General features: G+C 45.8%; 1 protein-coding gene across 1 annotated transcript in view; it reads left to right on the top strand.

Annotated features, from left to right (window-relative positions):
- VIT (vitrin) overlaps nt 1-19,830 on the top strand; it is a 57,612-nt gene that overhangs the window by 2,990 nt on the left and 34,792 nt on the right. The window contains exons 3-7 of the mRNA XM_015407123.1: nt 1,784-1,940; nt 7,175-7,308; nt 15,257-15,334; nt 16,600-16,821; nt 17,021-17,071. Of these exons, the coding sequence (XP_015262609.1) occupies nt 1,784-1,940; nt 7,175-7,308; nt 15,257-15,334; nt 16,600-16,821; nt 17,021-17,071 (642 nt within the window). The remainder of the gene's footprint in view (nt 1-1,783; nt 1,941-7,174; nt 7,309-15,256; nt 15,335-16,599; nt 16,822-17,020; nt 17,072-19,830) is intronic.

Consider the following 19,830-nt stretch of genomic DNA (forward strand, 5'->3'; position numbering starts at 1 on the left):
TAGGTGGGGGGAATGGGATAGCCGCTCCAACAAATTTCTTGCAGGTCCCCACACATACATTTACTATTTGTTAATTTATCATTAAGAGATTTGTATCTTGTACTTTCCCCTCATTGAAGGACTCGGCAACTAAATTAAACAGAAATCCTGATTCTCCATTAATTTTTCTTCAGACCATAGTATTTGTCTCCCATAAGAGTAGGGCTGCTAGATCCCCCAAGAGGGGTTGTCCACTCTAGGGGCCTCCAACCTGCCAGCCCAGATCCAGCCGGCAGGGGGAACCCCACCCTCCAAAGTGCCTGTTTTGGGCCAACATACCTGGCGTGATGACGTCAGGGGTCATTTGGGGGGGGACGCGGGGGGACGCCATCCCCCCGGGTGAGGTGCGGGAGGGCGGGGCCTGGAGCTCCCTGCTGGTGCCCGCTGGAGGTCGCCGCCGGCTGTGGGGAGCACACACCTCCGGTGATGCCAGGGGGAGTGGCATATGCTAATGAGTTATGCTAATGAGTCCCCCTAGCTCTTTTCTACGAAATGACCCCTGGATGACGTCATCCAGATGTGACATCATCACATGGGGCACATTGTGGGAGGAGGCTCTAGGATTCGGCCTGAAAACTCTATGGTACCATAAACTGGATCACATTCAGGTCTTCTACCTGAAAAGTCTAAGCTTTTCTCCCTGTTGTCTCTCTTGCTCCTTTACATCTTCAGTCATTGGCCCGTTCCTGCATATATTTATAAAACATTCCAGCTGGGGGGAGGGCAGGTAATTTACTTATTTATTTTATTAAATTTATATCCCACCCTCCCCAAACGGGCTCAGGGCGGCTAACAAGAGGCATATGCCATGACACAACTACTAAAAACAGAATAAAACGGTCAATTACAAACAAAGTGTTGGTGCTCTAAATCAATCCAAGATGGGGTTCCACAAACTAGCATAACCCATCAGCATAAGTTCCGGATGGTACTGTCGTCCATTCATAACCAGTTCTTCAGGTCGTCTGGTCATCTTTCCAGGGCCAGCTCACATCCTGATAGGATACACCGTCAAAGATGGCAGCTCGGTGGTGGTACAGACTTTTAAGATACAGAGACAAGGACTGGCTCAAGGGTGTGAAGTAACATGGTTAACCACAGCACTGGAGACAGTGGGGTTGCTCTGTTGGCTAGATTTCCAAGCTTACTTCAATGAATATAACAACACACTCGGTATATAGTAGCCTATCTTTGAACGTTTGTGACTTAGACACAGAGGGAGCATGCACACACACACACACACACACGTGTGTACGTGAAGTGGCACGCCCATTTAAAATTTAAAATTCAGCTAAGCGGGACTCAGAAGCTGAATCAAACTGAACCAGAATCTCACATGAGTTCTGGTCCCAGAGAGAACTCTGGATGCGCAGCAGAGCAAGTTGCTGCACTGAGGCTCTTCAGACAGACTGTAGTAGGGATATTCTTGCTGTGATGTACAGTACAGTCCTAAGGAGAGTTCCACTCTTAAAAGTTCATTGACTTCAATGGACTTAGATGGGTACAGCTCTGCTTAGGACAGTACTGTTAAACATCCAGACCTTAAAACCAACACTGGCTTTTTAAAATCTCTTCTAGTTAACAATTATTGGGCACTTAAAAATTGCACATATTCATTACTTAATTTTGGGAGTTTATATGTTGCCTCTTCGGAATCCTGCTTGACTTAACAATTATTGCAAATGGCATCTGTATTCTCAGGATTATCAACATTAAAAATAACTTTAGACTTGTGTGTTTACAGATGTTCCTCAGATTGAATGTGATATCAAAGCTGCGAAAATCATCAATCCAGAATTCATTGCCAAGTGCCCTTCTGGATGCCTGGACACCAAATACCGAGTCTATGGCACAGACATCTATGCTTCTTTCTCCAGTGTGTGTGGTGCTGCTATTCACAGGTCAGCAGAGAAAGAGGAGCGTGTCCTCAGCGGCTGAAACTGGCAGCATGTGAGGGAAGAGTTCTAGGAACTCAGCAGTTCCACAGTCCCTCAGTTGCACGCTGATAACCCTTTGTTAATATCCCAAAGTACTCTGGGAAGTAGTGGGACATGTCTTTGTGACATCACAGGTGCCAATCGGTGCTGTGCACAACCAGCTTGTGATGCAAACTTGTTGTCCTGTTCCTTTCAGAGAATGAGGGCCCCTACCTGGGCCCCCACGCTGGGGAAAAGAAGAAGAGCACACTCCTGCTGCCTGCTTGTGCCTGCCCCATCTAGCTTCTCATAGTGGCTCCTGCTTACCTCAATAAACAACAGAAGATCACACAGCAATAGACAAAATCCAAAGCAAAGGCTGTGCAAAGAAAGACACTAAAGCTGTACAAAGCTAATATATTCAAAATTACATATACAAGATCATTCAATAAAGAACATACAATATCAAAAAAGTTCAAATATGATTTTTACAAAATTTTCTGCGATGCAGTAAGTTCCATATAAGTCATACGGGTACAAGTAACAAAAAGGATCCGGATACTAATAACTTCATTTCAATGGTCTTCTTCAGTAATAACTATTACATGTTTTTCATAAGCATAATTTCCATAAGGATCTGAGGTATACATATCTCAATGCAAATTTCCAAAGTATATAGTTTCTACAAACAGGCAGCCCGTCATAATTCTTTAAGGGAAAGCAACTCCAAAATGTCTATCTGCTGGCATTGAGATATTTATACCTCAGATCCTTATGGAAATTATGCTTATGAAAAACATGTAATAGTTATTACCAGGGGTCATTTTGTAGAAAAAGAGCTAGGGGGACTCATTAGCATAACTCATTAGCATATGCCACACCCCCTGACATCACCGGAAGTGTGTCCTCCCCACAGCCGGCGGCGACCTCCAGCGGGCACCAGCAGGGAGCTCCAGGCCCCGCCCTCCCGCATCTCACCCGCGGGGGTGGCGTCCCCCCTTATGAAAAACATGTAATAGTTATTACTGAAGAAGACCATCGAAACAAAGTTATTAATATCTGGATCCTTCATTACTTGTACCCGTATGACTTATATGAAACTTACTGCATCGCAGAAAATTTTGTAAAAATCATATTTGAACTTTTTTGATACCGCATGTTCATTATTAAATGATATTGTATATGTAATTTTGAATATATTAGCTTTGTACAGCTTTAGCATCTTTCCTGCTCACCTCAGGCAGCCCTGGCAGGGGGGCAGGCAGTGATTGTGTGGCCCCATCCTGGTCTTTTGCCCAAGATTCTACAATCACTGAGTCCACCCATTGTATGTGTTACATATTCCTTCTCCCTAGGTCCTGTGCAGAGCATAGAAGTAGCACAGTTCTTTCTTTCCCTCAGGATTAAGATGTACAAACTATAGAGGAGGATTAGTAGGAACAGAATAATCAACTGTCAGTACTTCAGACATGTACTCACAGACACTTCCTTATAGTCAAGAGGCAATTTGTACTATGTGAGTGCCTCCAAAAATGTCTCAGTAGTCATTTATAATTTTTTGTAATAAGGGGCCAGTTGGAATTATCTGAAGGTGACCCAGATGCCCATGGTGGACAGAGAATCCAGCTAGCACGCAAGACCTACCTCCCAACATACCCACAGGGTCATAGCATTCAAATCAGATGTCTGTGCATACTGCACCCATGATTTTTTCAGAAAAAAATCTAGCCACACACTGTATACATGAGTACACCCAATACAAATATTCAACCCCACCCCATCCCATAGATGTTCAGAAATGGGTGGGACGCTGAAGGGAAGTTGGACACTTGAGTGCGTTTATCTGGCCCAAAGTCATCTTGTCCTCATCCTATAGAAATGTGATCTGACAAGGTGAAAATGTAGGTACCAAATTTGCTTCTTTAGAATGTGAAAAGTTAGTGATAGCAAATTTCAATGAGTAGTAAAAAGCTAAGAATGTTTATTTTCAACATAAGAAATTATGCATCTCCTGAAAAGATATGGGGTAGGATTTTGAAATAAAAAAGCTCTTTGCTGTTTAGCATAGAAACCACACACGGCTTTCCATTTTTTTGTTGTAGACCAAAGGCTAATTCCCCAAAACACTGCCACCTGCTGACTGTAACTATATATTCAGGTGTTTTATTAAATTGCCGTTAAAATAGCATGGAGTGATTTCACTGTCTGACTCAAAACAAAATCAGTTAAGTAGAGCAGACACTCAGATATATGAATATGGATAATGAAAAGTCCTATATAATAAATAGCCAAATGTTCAGGTACTTTGTGTCCCTGACAGCTGCTTTTTATATTAAAGTGATTGTTAAGAGGATAAAAAGGAGGAGGGGACAATGATGTTGTAAGCCACTTTGGGTCCCCAATGGGGAGAAAGGTATATAAATACCTAATTAAATGAACGAATAATAACCACTAAGTGCGCTTGAGAACTACTTCGGGCATTCAGAGAAAGTGGTGAATGCATGTGTATCTTTAGGTTCTCTTCCCCACACTTATCACACCTGTCCATTGGTGGGGAGATGCACATTCTCCAGAAGGAGGGGCAGAACATGTATTCCCCCCTCCTATTTTTCCCAAGTGAGACTGGGCTGTTCAAAAGTTTCTGCCTAGATGGAATCCACATATGGAAGGAGTTGAGCTGCAATCACTGGCTGTGCCTTCCCCCCCCCCAAATCGATTTCATTACAAGCTGTGAACAAGCATATGGGAGGGGCCATGGTTGAGTGGCAGAGCCTCTGCTTTGCATACAGAAGGCCCCAGTTTCAGACCCTGGCATCTCCGTTTAAAGGGATCGGGCAGAAGGTGGTAGATCGTAGACGGCGGCTGCCATTCATTGTGATAGACCAATGCTCTGACTCAGCATCAGACTGTTTCATGTTTTCCTATGGATATACTAGTTTTTGTCTGCAAAGTCAAGAATCCTGGCAAATTCAGGGACCCCATTGTGGATACAGGACTTCCATACATTTGTATGGTCAGAGATTCTTGTCCACATGATATATCAAATGCATGTAGAGGGTAGAAGAAGCAGGGATGATCCCCCTTCCCCTATGAACATTTATTCTTGCTTGTATATCAATTGTCTATTTTGTTACAAAATTGGCTTGTATAGTAACTTGTGAACTTCCTTCAAGAAGAATGGGAAAAGGAGGCTCAGCTCAGTCACAGATTCTCTCACTGGGTGCTGTTCCGTGTTCCCACAAATGCAGGGGTCGTTTTGTAGAAAAAGAGCTAGGGGAACTCATTAGCATAACTCATTAGTATATGCCACATCCCCTGACATCACCGGAAGTGTGTCATAAGGCCACACCCCCTGACATCACCAGAAGTGTGTCATAAGGCCACACACCCCGCCTCCAATGGTCCCGGCCGCCGGTGCCGGCCTTGCAGCTCCACTGCGAGCCCCATGAGGGGCCCGGCGGTGGACCTGCAAGAGTCGGGGCTGCGTCATGTGCCCCGCCCCCCGTACCTCGCCCGGGGGAACTGCGATCCCCCGCGATCCCCCCCAAAATGACCTCTGCACAAATGTAAATAGGTGGAGGATGGGCCAGCCTGCTTGTTCTTACTTTCCCTCTTCAAAACATGTGTTGTCTGTTTAAGGAGTTTGTTGGACATGGCCTACAGTTGGGTTCCCTACATCTGTAGTACATTTGCACTTTGGCTATGTTTGTGCTGGTCTCTCAACATATTGTTTTTGGGAAGGCCCTTGGCTTGGAAGTAAAGCATCTGCTTGGTTCCAGGTTCAGTCCCTGGCCTCTCCAGTTTAGAAAGGAGTAGGTAGTGGGTGCCCTGACCTGGATGGCCCAGGCTACCTCAGCCTCATCAGTTCTTGGAAGCTAAGCAGGTAGCAGCCCTGGTTAGTACTTGCATGGGAGACCACCAAGGAACACAGAGGCAGGCAATGGCAAACCACCTCTGTAAGTCTCCTCTACCTAAAAACGTAAGAGAGCTGCAGGTAGTCAGAGAAGACAATGCTGACCTCGAGGGACCAAGGGTCTTATTCAGAATGAGGCAACCTCATGCAGGTATTCTTTTGGGGATTGGGCCAGACAGGTCATCTTTATTATGACAGCTATCAAACTGAGTGGGCAGGGTGGTATATTTGGGTCAAGAATTTTCAGGGAAAGCATGAATCCCATGTATTTGGAAAATGACGACAGCAATAAAAACATTCAGGATCAGGCTGGATTCTGACAACATAACCATTTTGAGTGTCACTTATTCCATAGTGATGAAAGTTGGAGTTCAGTGGCACCTTTAAGGTCAACCAAGTTTTATTCAACGTATAAGCTTTTGCATGCAAGGACACAGTGTATCTGAAGAAGGGTGCTTGCACATGAAAGCTTATACCTTGAATAAAACTTTGTTAGTCTTAAAGATGCCTCTGGACTCAAACTTTGTTCGGCTGCTTCAGACCAACACGGCTACCCCCACCTGAATTCATAGTGATGAATTCATCTCCATGCCTTCATGGAGCCACCCTGAGCCTGCGTGCGGGGTATAAAACGAATGAATAAAATTTCTTTTAAAAAATATTGCTTGCTGATCACCATAAGCAAGCAGCATCTTTTACTGATACAAAAGCTAGATTAATTATATGTTAGGGATGTTTTATGATACATTCAAACTCAAATTATATTCCTCAAATTATACTTGTCCTTGAATAGTAAGTCCTTTGATTACTGTAACTTGGAGTTAGTGTGCAGCAGAACATGCACCTCAGTGCATTAGAAATGCCTGACTGTTGGATTGGAACGTCCAGTTCTGAGATAGAAAGGTCTGAGATACATACAAAAGTTTTCAGCATCTAAGATCCAGTTCTAATCTAGCCCTCACACTCGCTTTTCTGACAGGGGTAGCATAATTACCAGCACTTCATACTCTTCATTATTGGTCATTAAATGTTCAAAAATGTTAAAATAGTTTTTACTGTTACATAATAGGCTTTTGAGGCTACTTGATCCTTATATCTTGTTGTTGCTTGTTTAATGCTTTTGATGTTAATTGTTGTTAATGATTATTTTAAAATGAATAAAAAAATTTTTTTTAAAGTTACCATTGAGACACAAACCATAAAAACAGCTTTAAAAGAAGGTACCCCTTAGTTAGAAGCATGAGTAAAAAGTAATGTTTTGGCCTGGTGCAGTTATATTTCTGATATGATTGTATTGTTTTTACAGCGGTATAATTGACAAATCTGGAGGGAAAATTCTTGTTCAGAAAGTTGCTGGACAATCCGGCTACAAGGGTAGTTACTCCAATGGAATCCAATCACTGTCTTTGCCACGATGGAGGGAGTCTTTCATTGTTTCAGGTATGGTGTTTTATATTTTTTAAATCATCCATGACTGGCAATGAGAAAGTAAGACATTAATCTGTATTGTTTTAGGAGACTAGCAGCCAGGCCTGTAGCCAGAATTTTTTCTTTGGGAAGGGGAATTTTTTGTTAAGGGGGCAGTAAGGTACATCAGGAAAAAACACTCAAAACAAATTTCGGACTAAATCACTGGCATAATCAGTTTAATAATAAAAGGGCAGTGCATATTTTTACAGAGAAAGGGGTATTTTTCCTTAGCTTTTACGAGTGTCTTACTTATTCAAAACATATCCATCTTTTCTCAACAAAAGGAGTGCATCTTTTTCTGCTAAAGAATCTTGCTTTCAAGTGCTGGTAAGTGTTTTAATTTTGTTATGTATTAAGATGGCTGTGACCGCGTGCGCCCGACCATGCGGTCTACTGGACTCACAGACCTTCGGGTCTAGAACAATAGCCCCCACGGATCCTAGCGAGAACCAATGGGAGTGTTAGGATCCTGAAGAGAACCTATCGTTACTGGGGCCGTGTATATAGAACCTATCACGGGAATTGGAGGTGTGTTGGGTGTGAGTGTGTGCACCAATATAAGCCAGTTTTGCACCGGCTAAGTTGTCTTTTATCAGTCTGATGTAATTAATAAATGAGAGCTGATTTCACTATGCTACGCCTGGAACTCCACTACTTTTCACTGGCAACGAGGATGGGATCCCGATGAGCGAGCCTGACTCCAACCCAGGACCAGCACCAAGCACCGATCAATAGGACACTGTGCCCCACATCACTCCCCAGCAGCACCACACCCATTCCTCCAATCATCGCTCCCCGCACCACCCTCAAGTCATGGCTGCAGCTCCAGGAATCATCACAGTGTTTGACCACACGCATCCAGAGTTCTGGGAAGCATGGGTAGACCAGCTGATGAACTACCTCACATTCCACGACATCACTAATGCCGGTAAGAAACGGGCCCTGCTCATAAGCTCGTGTGGGGTAGCCATCATCTGACTAGCCAGTGGCCTCATAGCACCATCCAAATTGGAAGAAAAAACATATGAGGACCTCCTCAAGGTCCTGAACAAGTACTTCGCCCCAAAGCCCACAAAAATGGTGAGACAAATGGATTTATGGGCATGAACACAAAAAGCGGGAGAAGGGGCCACCATCTACATGGCCGAGCTATGCCAGCTCACCATAGACTGCAAGCTGCCAGGAGTCGAAGAGATAATCCTCACGCAGTTCGTCTGGGGAATCTGCAATCCCAAGATGCGCCAAAAGCTCCTGGGCACCACCGACCTGAAGCTCGAGACAGCACTCCAGACTGCCAACGCGTTCAAGAGGTCACATCGGGATCATCCACCATCGTCCATGACCCACCAGGTATCGCCAGGAGGTACCCTTGCCTCCTCAGATGAAGAAGAGGTGCTCCAGGTCCACCGGGCCCCTCGACGCGAATCTCGCCCGCCACCGTCCACGGCATCCTCCAGCACCCCAGCAACCTGCGCAAGCTGCAGGAAGACACATGAAAGGAGATCCTGCTGTTTTCAGGACGCCGACTACCACACCTGCAGAAAACAGGGCCACATCGCCCGGGCCTGCCGCTCCAAGGGACACCAATGCTGCGCCACCACCCATCAAGAAACAGTGGAACTCCACAACAGTACATTGAAACCAGGTACATTTCTTGCCCCGGAGGTCCCCCGATAAGATTAAAGTGACTGTCTTAATAGTGGGCACCCCATGCATGATGGAACTGGATACTGGGTCCTCCCTCTCGATAATCTCTGAGGAAACCCTTCACATGCTTTGCCCTAAGGGGGGACCCCCACTGGAAGACACCGAGCTCACACTAAAGAACTTCCAAAAGAATCCAGTCGCCATTAAAGGGGTGGGCCACTTCTGCGTAATATGCAAAGACTTCGAAGGACCCTTGGAACTGGTCGTAGTTAAGGGCCACCTCACCAGCTTACTGGGATTAGCCTGGTTTGACCCGTTGGGCCTGGCCATCACCAGAATACAAAATATATCATCAGGCAACTTTAGTACCATGTGCGACGAGTTCCCGGCTGTATTTGATGGATCGCTCGGCCATTATACGGGGCCACCGGTCCAGCAGTGCATCCCCTATGTTTACGCCTGAAAGCCTGGAGGGCCCTGTTTGCACTCTGGCCCAAGATCAAGGCAGAACTCAACTGCCTAGTAAGCCAGGGGGTACTGGAGCCAGTGCCCCACGGAAAATGGGAGACCCCAATTGTAATCCCAGTCAAACCCAATGGGGACGTCAGGATCTGTGCAGACTACAAATGCACTATCAATAAGGCCCTCCAAGATCACGCATATCCTGTTCCAGTGGTGAGCCATGTCCTAGCGTCCCTAACCGGGGCTAAAATATTCAGTAAACTGGACTTGACAGTGACCAGCAGCTGCCAGTAGATGACGCCACAGCAGACGCCCAGACAATCGTAACACACCTTGGAGTGTTTAAGGTCAAACGTCTGCAGTTCGGGGTTAGTGTAGCTCCGGAGATTTTCCAGAATTTAATGGACTGTTTGCTGAAAGGAATCCCCGGTGTACAACCCTTCTTCGATGACGTGTTGATTGCGGCCATCGTCAACGCACCTACACCTTCCTCAAAACCAGAGCTGCAGGCTTTCCTTAGCCTGCTCAACTTCTACCATTCATTCCTCCACCACAAAGCAGCTGTGGCTGAGCCCCTACACTGTCTCTCGGACAAACATGCACAATGGAAGTGGGGGCCACCGCAGGCCATGGCGTTCCAGGCCGTGAAAGACTTACTGACTTCCAATGCTGTCCTGGCCCATTTTGATAAGTCCCTTCCCGTGGTGCTCGCCTGCGAGGCATCGCCCTATAGGGTGGGGGCGGTCCTGGGTCACAGACTGGCTGATGGCCGTGAGGTCCCGGTAGCGTATTACTCACGCACCTTGTCGGCGGCGGAGCGAAACTACGCTCAGATAGACAAGGAGGTGCTGGTGATCGTGGCAGGGGTGCGCAATTTCCATGACTACCTGTACGGCCACCCCTTCATAGTCTTCACAGATCACAAACTGCTGCTGGGCCTCCTGGCCCTGGACTGCCAGACACCCCAGATGTTGTCTCCCAGGGTGCTGTGGTGGTCTATCTTTCTCACCAGCTACCAGTACACCCTGCTGCACAGGCCAGGCAAGGCGATGAGACACACCGATGCCCTCAGCCGCCTTCCACTGCCCGACCCCGGCCCCCGCGCACTGCATCCTGCTGCTGGAAGACCTGCCTGATTGGCCGGTACAGGTGCCAGATGTTTCCAAACACACCGGGAAGGACCGTGTCCTCTGCTGTGTTCGGGACTGGGTGGGGAGGGGCTGGCCCACAGGGCATGTGGGCCCAGAGTTCACAGCATTCTCTTCCCACCAGGAAGAACTGTCCACCCACAAAGGCTGCATCTTGTGGGGCAGATGGGTAGTCATCCCTAGCCCCTGCGGGGATGCATACTCACTGCACAAAGCCCACCCGTTCCCATGTGGGCCCGTTCCAGGGACAGACTTTCTTTATTCTGGTGGATTCCTACTCTGTGGCTAGAGGTGGTCCCTGTCTCCTCTATGTCATCTAGAGCTGCGATCAAAGCCATGTGGAAGATCTTCAGCACCCATGGCATCCCCAACACCCTGGTGTCAGACAATGGAACTGCATTTACATCAGTGGAATTCCTGGAGTTTGTGCAGTATTATGGGATTAGACATGTCCACTCCGCTCCCTTCCACCCAGCAACCAATGGACAGGTGGAGTGGATGGTACAAATTACCAAGGAAGCACTGCGCCAGATCATCCAGGGGGACTGGGACTACCGGCTAGCCACCTTCTTGTTTGGCCAACGGATAACCCCACACACCGCCACAGGATGCTGCCCCACTGAACTATTAATGGGCCAGTGACTGACGACCAGGCTGGACCGGCTTCACCTGGACTGGGCACCCAACCACAACCCAGGCCCAGTAAACCAGGAGGCACCCCGGGGGAGTTATCCGGAAGATCCAGTATAGGCCCGAAACTATGCCCAGGGCAAACCCTTGACTCTCACCCGGGTGGTTAGAGTAACAAGGCCGCTCTCATAAGAGGTCTCGACAGAAGAAGGCCAGGTCATCCGGACGCACATAGATCAACTGCGCCGGCGCCTGCTGCCCATCAACGACCGAGAGGTATGAGAGACCGAGGACAGTGAGGAGGAGCCAGACCTGGAAGAACCCGTGCTGAGGCCAGCAGAGCCTGACACCGCTCTGGCGCCTGCTCCAAGTTCTGCTCCAGGGCCCAGCATCAGTCTGCCCCAGAACCCAGGACCACACCGACTGCTGCCTCAGAGCTACCACACCCTGGGCCAACGTCACCGACCTGCACCCCGTCAGAACCACGCTGCTCCACGAGAGAATGGCGGTGCCCTGAGTCCTTGTGGGACTTTGTATGCTAGCACTTCAGAACTAAGGGGGGAAGGGTGTTATGTATTAATATGGCTGCGACCGCGTGCGCCCGGCGATGCGGTCTACTGGACTCATGGACCTTCGGGTCTAGAACAATAGCCCCGTGGATCTTAGTGAGAACCAACGGGAGCGCTAGGATCCTGAAGAGAACCTATCGTTACTGGGGCCCTGTATATAGAACCTATCATGGGAATTGGGTGTGTGTTGGGTGTGTGTGCACCAATATAAGCCGGCCTCGCACCGGCTAAGTTGTCTTTTATCGTTCCGATGTAATTAATAAATGAGAGCTGATTTCACTATGCTATGCCTGGAACTCCACTACTTTTCAAATTTCCAGCTATGCTCTGGGAAGTGTTGCTGGAAAGGAAAGAAAGGATAGAGGCTGAGGCCAGCTGCACCTCCACTCTCCAGCCCAATGCAGGCATCACCATCCCTACAGCCGCAAAGCCTGCGGCGCCACTGCACCAGAAGGATGGCCATGCATTCATCTGTGAGGCATGCAGCAGTTCCACCTGGCTTGGCTTAGCTCTCCTGCCCACACCCCTCAGCAGGAGCAGCAGCAGCAGCAGCAGCTGCCACCAGCCCTGGCTTCTCCCAGCAGCCAGGTGCTGTCCATCCTTTATTCAGTGGGTGGGAGCCAAGAGGCAGGGCCACTGATTGGTCCCTGGTCTGTTTCCAGCCCCATCATGTCCAATCAGAGTGCTCTTGGCATCTGTTGGCCTGGGCAGAGGATGCAGGTGCTGCCCAGGTCCAGGTCCACGTGGCGCCCCGGGCCTGTAAGTAGCTGGCCAGGCATTGGCTGTTGGGGAGGCAGGGCACATTTGTTTGGTTGTCAGCCCTCCCCCATGGCTATGGGCCTGCTAACAGCTCTCTCTAATCCTTTTAAACCAAAGATGTTGGAAATTGAACCTGGGACCTTCCGCATACCAAGCAGATCCACTGCTACTGAGCCAGGGCCCCTCTGGTCCAGGAGAACATTTCTTATGTTCTTAGCACACAAGGTTCACTCTACACAGTGTTCAGTAGGGATGCATCAGCTTAACTAAGATCATGTATGCAAGCCACTTACATCCTATATAGTTAATGTTAATGAACTATATAGTAAATGTTACATACTATATAGTTAAGGCGCCTGGAAATCTCCCACTATTATATATTGATCTCCAGATGACCAAGATCAGTTCCCCTGAAGAAAATGGCTGCTTTGGAGGGTGGACTCTGTGGCATTATACCCTGCTGAGGTCCCTCTTCACCCCAAACCCTGCCCTCTCCAAGCCCTGCCTCCAAAATCTCCAGGTATGTCCCAACACAGAGTTGGCAACCCTATATAGTTCATGCAGTGAAAAAACAGAGTGAAAAAATATCCCTTTTTAGATGTGAGGAATTTAAAAAAGGTAAATAATGGATGTCTTCAGACTTAAGCAATGCTGGGTTGCTGTAGCAGAATAACAAAATGGGCCTAGTAATTAAAGATTAACATTTTTTACAAAAAAAATATGGAATCAATCTTTCCAATGGAGTGTCAAGCTGCAAAACTTCAACTTTTTTTTTTGTTTTAAAAGAAAGCTACCAGATTTTACCATTGGTGGTAGATTTTGTTAATAATTTCTGTAGAGAAACATGCAGGGAAATGCTGAAAGTAAACAGAAATGAAAGTAACCAACCTGCAGAAAGTCACCTGTCAGTGACAACTGAGCAAGAAGAATTCAGCAAAAAAAAAGGAACAGAAGAGCAGCTGCCCTCTCTACCAAGCTCATTGTCAGCAAGCCAAATAGGGGCATTACAGCATTGAAAACAAAAGCCATACTGACAATGTGTGCCCACTTATGAAGCATGGGAAGTCTGGGAGTTGCCTGCTTGGCCAATAAGGATCTGCACAAAAGCCCATACAAAAGCAAGAGTTAGGGCTGCCAAACCAGGAAGTAGAATAATGGGAACACCAGGCAAGTTCACAGGGACCAAACTGAAGAGTCCACTGGGAGGCATGCAAATTGGCTGGTACTCACCGTCAAAGTATTTAAATGTGCTTGTATATAAATGAATTACTCCATTCAGATCAAAAGCACCGTCTGCTAGCAGACTATGAAAATCTTCTGTTGTGTATCTCTCCAAGTGAATCAAGCATGGGGGAAAGTGGACAGCCATATGCTTTGTCTTCTACTCAGCTTTTCATTGCAATTTAAAAAAAAAACTAAAAATACTCTATTTCAATAGTATATATTTAATAAATTAAATATCCTTTGGTGAAATGAAAAAGAAAGTAGTTAGATGCTGCAAGAAAAAGAAAAGTATACGAGACCCCCCTTCTCTTTTGTACAATTAATTAGCATTTTTAGCCCTAGGCAGATTGCTGTAGGTACTGAACATGTCAGTCACAATGCACTAGTTAAATCCACTGTGGCTTTCAGCCTAAAGAATCTATCCATCTATCTGTGCATGAGGAATAAAAATAAAATCCAACATAAAACAAAGTGCAAAAATAAGACTGGCATTATCAATTTCTAATGTGAAATAGAAATGCAATGGTTTACTTCATGCATCTGAAGTGACAACTGATTTATGAAAGTTTATGATGGATTAAATTTGTTATTCTTTAAAGAGTTTTGCCATAGAGGTTTTGTCCAAATTCTAGAGTGTCACACTAGTGATGTGACTTCACTTCATTGGAAGTGGCATCGTGCCATTGGTGTGACAACATTCCCCTCCCCCCCTTCCTGCCCCCTTCCACTCCTGCTTGTTGCCAACCAATGGCTGGCAACCCTACCACTCTGCCATGGAAGTTTGCTGGTTGACCTTGGACCAGTTACTCTCTGTCAGCATAATCTACCTCACAGGGTTGTTGTGATGATAAAATGGAGAAGAGAATAAAGTAAACGTCTTTGGGTCCTCTTTGGGGAGAAAGTTATAGTATAAATGAAATAAACAAATAATAATGCTGCAGACTGGAAGAGGCAGAGAAAAGAAAGGCTGGTTGGCAAGCGGGAAGGAGAGAAGGAAGGAGCAAAAGGGGAGAGGATATAAAGGCTACCAGGACTAGAGAAAGAGGGAATAGTGTATGGGAAAGGATAGAGGGGGAAATGTTCGCAAGTCCTTGCAGGTTGCTTCTGTGATTTAAATCCTGGTTGGTTCATTAGAACAAGTCTTGGAATATTATCTTTACAAACAAATGTCAAGAGGCATTAAAAGCAAATAATATTTAGGTGCTGATTCTTCAGCATAAAAGTATTTTCAAATAATACCCACAATAATGTATCAGCATTCATATGTTATTTTGTGTCTCAGAGCCACCTGTACGGTGAGTCTTGCCATAGTTGCAAACCCTGGATAATGGGTGAAAGGCTAAATGCAAACCTCAAATGGATGGAAGATTAATGTACTAATTCTGCATTAAATGCTGCATGTATTAGATATTAAATGTTCAATGACTTAAAACATGGTTAATTTTATTCCAAGATTTCGTTTTTCTTGTTTTTTCATAGAAGGCAAACCCAAAAAAGGTGTGCAATATCCATCAACTCTTGAGTATTCATCTGTCAAAAGCCCCTCAGTTAAAGGAGGCAAGTGGTTAAACTTCTTCTGAAGCTGTTTTTCTTTGGTGTGTGTGTTCCCCCTATATGTGATGAAAAGCTGTGCCCCAGTTCTGCAAGGCAGTTCCAAGTACATGCAGTTTCCTGCACTGATGGACCCAGATGTGCATTTACAACTGCATTATGTTGCTCATCAGCTGAATTGTCTTTTGATGCAGTTAGAGATACACAATTCCAATATGAATTACCAGTTGCTATGTTGTCTAGTTGCTCTTGCTTGAAGAATTAGTAAGACCAACAAGACTGATGTTTCTTTAAGTTGCTTTTCTTCACGTCCTGCTAATCACCCAAAATATTTACTGTATACAGTCAGAGGCTCTAGCCAAAATATTGCAGAATTTTCATTGCAAGAAACATCTGGTGTTTAACTTGGGAAGCTTAACAATTGTTTTAGAATATTGAAAAGGTAGAAGAGAATGATTGTACATTTTGGGAAACATTCATATTATTGTTGTTGTTGTTGTTGTTGTTGTTGTTGTTGTTGTTGTTGTTCATATTATATTATTATTTAGTTGCTTGGATCTGTTTTTGTTCAAAAAGTCAGCAGTACACATTAGTGAATTGATTCAGTCACATGATCCCAGGTCACATGGAGCCCAAGGAAGGGGCAAACAGCACCCCCTTGGGGAAAATGGTGCAGAAGGGAAGGCAGGAAGCCCCTCCTCCTCCCCCACAGTGCTCCCAGATACACCAAGCAGCACCCAAGTGTTTTTTTTAAGGTGATCCCCTTAAGAGTACGTTTGACAATGAGACAGGTTGGGGGGTGTTCCTGACCCAGCTCACATCTCATGTATCATTTAGCTCATGCCCACAGGCTGTCCTCCATGGCAGCAGCCCACTGGGAACTTTCCTGGTCAGTTAAAGGTCCAGTCCACCTTTAAACAAACAGCTCAGATCAATGCAGGGCTGCCACAAAGTCTACAGTTCTCCTGCCTGGAGACACAGCTTGTGCAGTTACAACATCCGGGGGGGGGGGGGGCTTTATTTATTTTTAGATACACAAAGAACAGCAGCCATGGAAACAGCCTCTCGTGTAAATGCTGGTTCTCACAGACAGTGCCATTCCCACATGAGAGCTGCTGGGCCTCTATCCCAGAGGCCACCCCCTTGTGCTTCAGGGTACCTGCATGAGATGCTGCTGTCTGTCTGAACTGACCCATAGTTTTGGCAGTTTCCACATGTAATATATCATAGATCTCTTCACATTAATCTTCCATATTTAAATATTAAAATAGGAACTTCACTGCGCAGAGAATATCTGACAACTGCAGCACCATTACCAGGTACCAAAATAGTCACCTCCTTGCCAAAGCCCACCATCATGACAACAGAATTTGTCAGCACAGTTCCAAAGCCAACAGCAGTCCCAACTACCATCCCCACCACACTCACCACCAAAGCAATGACCGTGGCAACCGCGAAGCCTCAGCATGCAACGCACAAAGTCAGAGATATAGGTGAGTAGAACGGAATACATCTCCTGAAACTCTGAGCGCGTTAGAAATGGGCTTGCAGGACTTTATGGAACACAGTCATCCGCAAAGAGCACATCACTTTGGCCCCTGTAACGTTTTCCATTGTCTCATCCTTTGTTCCACACATTTCCACCTGAAATTATTGTCCCAGCAGTTTAGAGATGCTCTTGTTTGTTCTTAGGTTCCAGCCACATCCATCCGGCTTACTCATCAGTGGCAGCTGTAGCATCAAGTAAGTACGGGGACAGGGACAGGGGTAGGGGTAGGGCAGAGCATCATCATACCGAGGCTGCAATCCCAAATGAATTTGCCTGAAATTAAACCTCATTTAAATCAATTGGGCTTACTTCTGAATAAGAATATTAGGATTACACTGAACACTCTTGGTTGCATATTTAAAAGGTAATCCATTGGGTTCCTTCAACAAAAAAGAAAGTAAATTGGCTCTGACAAATAGGTACTTTAAAGCAGCACTCCTATGAGAGTTCTTGGGGAAACCAAAGGCAGTCAGAATCTGGGATAGTCGTAGTTAAGTACTTGAATGTTAATAAAAAGTACTACAAAATACTATTGCTGTTTTAACATATTTTAGAACTACAGATGTTACTGAAAAAGTTATAATCTTAGGTCCTTTCTGAGAAATTAAATTTTTGGCACAGGTAGTATTGTGTAGTGGGTTTGCTGCATGGACGAAAGACAAAGACTGGCATAGTGCATAGCACGCTTTATTGATACACAACAAGACAAGACTAACGGCCAGTTGGCCAACTATATACACCCCTGGGGACACACCCCTGGGTCCCGTTGGTGGGTTTGAATCTCCCGCCACGGTTCCCATTGGCTCCCCCAGTGGAGGGACTAGGAGCCTAGTCCCTATTGTTCTCCCAGAGTCAAGCTCTGGGGTAATCGCTGGCCCTGTGCCGGTCAGCGGACACAACAGGTAGTACACAGTGGATACAAATTTGCTGGCTCATTCCAGACAACATGGCCCAAGCAGATGTCTCCATTGCAAAGGGATCATGATTTTCCTAGAATTCAGGCCACTAAGTTGAGTTCCTACAAAATCATGGTTCTCTCTCAATGAATGTGCCCTTTCCCTTTTTTGGGGGGGAGGACTCCGTGAGAAATATGGCACCACAAATTAGGGGCATATACAACAATAATCATGCCCTTTATGGACTAAAAGGATAATTTTAAGGGCCTGCCCCCATATTCAGTAAAAGGGGGGGGGGTGGAGGGAGAAAGAAGAAGCCTGCTGCTTATCATATAAGTACATGATGCATTCTGAGAATCCAGTTTACCCAGTTTCCATTCATCCATTCATCCATTTTATTGGGATTAAATGAAAAAGCAAATACAACCATACTCTTTCCAATGCTTTTAGTTTCTATGAAGTCTGGAAAGTAATTTTGTTTACTTTGTTAAATGTTATGACAGTTTAGAAATCACTCAGACTTGTGTAGAAAAACTTTTTGAGACATAGGAGTGCTGCCATTGCTTCCTAATGATGTCAACCATAGTGCATCATTAAAAGAGGCCTCAGTGCAGAACAAACCAAGCTAGTGGTTAGAAAGTTATTTTATACCACTTCAAGCATCTGAGGTCAGACCCGCACTAAAGTCATTCTCTGCCAACCCATCAATGCCGTTTTTGCATTAGCTGCATGGAACAGAGGATCCACACTGGTGGATATTGGATCATTTGAAATAGTCCACCACATGGATTTTCTTCGCCAAAGAGTGAGTGGTTCTTTTCGGACTCTCTCACTGTTTGGAACATCTGTGGAAGTATGTCCCTTCAACATTTTTTTTAAAAAAATGTGAGCTTCCTGGGGCTATTTAATGGCACTGCTATCATTATTGCACTGCTGTTAAGGAGCCAATCTGTTGATCTGGCATGCAATTCCTAGAATCCACCCTTCAAAGTTGCCATCTCTGTGGTCTGGGGATCAGTTGTAACTCTGGGGGATCTCCAGGCTCCAACTGGAGGTTGGCACCCCTAAGAACAGGACAGGATACTGCAATGATCAGGAAGGAGGAACTGGAACAAGGGGAGAGTGCTTAACGGTGTGCCCCAAGCAGCAAGCCCCCAATCTGCATTATGCCCCATGACTGCAAAAACCATCCACAGCACAGAAGTCAACTTGAGTTCTTGGAGGAAAGTAAGGTATAAATCTTTTAATAAATTAGATTTGTTTTTCACAACACTAAAGAAAAATTGCAACAAAATGGCACATTGAAAATTAGAAGTGCAGAGCTGCAGATTGTTACTAATGTCATCTGGAAATATATAATTACTAGCAGTAAAGCCCGTTGTTGTTACTGATGTCATCTGGAAATATATCATTATAATCAACTAGGAATAAGGCTCATTGTGTAAATAAATACAACAGCTCTAGAAAGAGGTTCTGTGAGAATGCCCTGGCTTTGGGCACACAGTGTCAATTTGCTGTGGCGACCTCAGCAGGGTATAATGACACAGAGTCCACCATTTTCTCCAGAGGAACTGATCTCTGCAACCTGAAGAGCAGTTGTAATTCTGAGTGGTCTCCAGCCCTCACCTGGAGATTGGCAATAATTGTTCCCCAGGATGAAATGGCTGGTTTGGAGGGTGGAGTCTACGGCATTGTACCTGTCTGAGGTCCCACCCCTCCTCAAACCTCACCGTCTCCATGCTCCACCCCTCAAATCTCCAGGAATTTACAAACCTGGAGTTGGCAACCCTATTTCCCTCACAGCCAACCGTCAACCTACCGTTATCTGCCCCCTGACTTCAGCTTTCCATCTCCTCCCCCCTCCCTCCTGGAGAGCAGTTGTAATTCTCATTGATCTCCAGCCCCCACCTGGAGATTGACAATTGGTTCCCCAGGATGGAATGGCTGGTTTGATGGGTGGAGTCTATGGCATTGTACCTGTCTGAGGTCCCATCTCTCCTTAAACCTCACCCTCTTCAGGCGCCATCCCTCAAATCTCCAGGAATTTCCCACCTGGA

The sequence above is a fragment of the Gekko japonicus genome, unplaced genomic scaffold (assembly GCF_001447785.1).
Source record: "Gekko japonicus isolate JY-2015 unplaced genomic scaffold, Gekko_japonicus_V1.1 scaffold2372, whole genome shotgun sequence".
Classification (NCBI taxonomy): Eukaryota; Metazoa; Chordata; class Lepidosauria; order Squamata; family Gekkonidae; genus Gekko; species Gekko japonicus.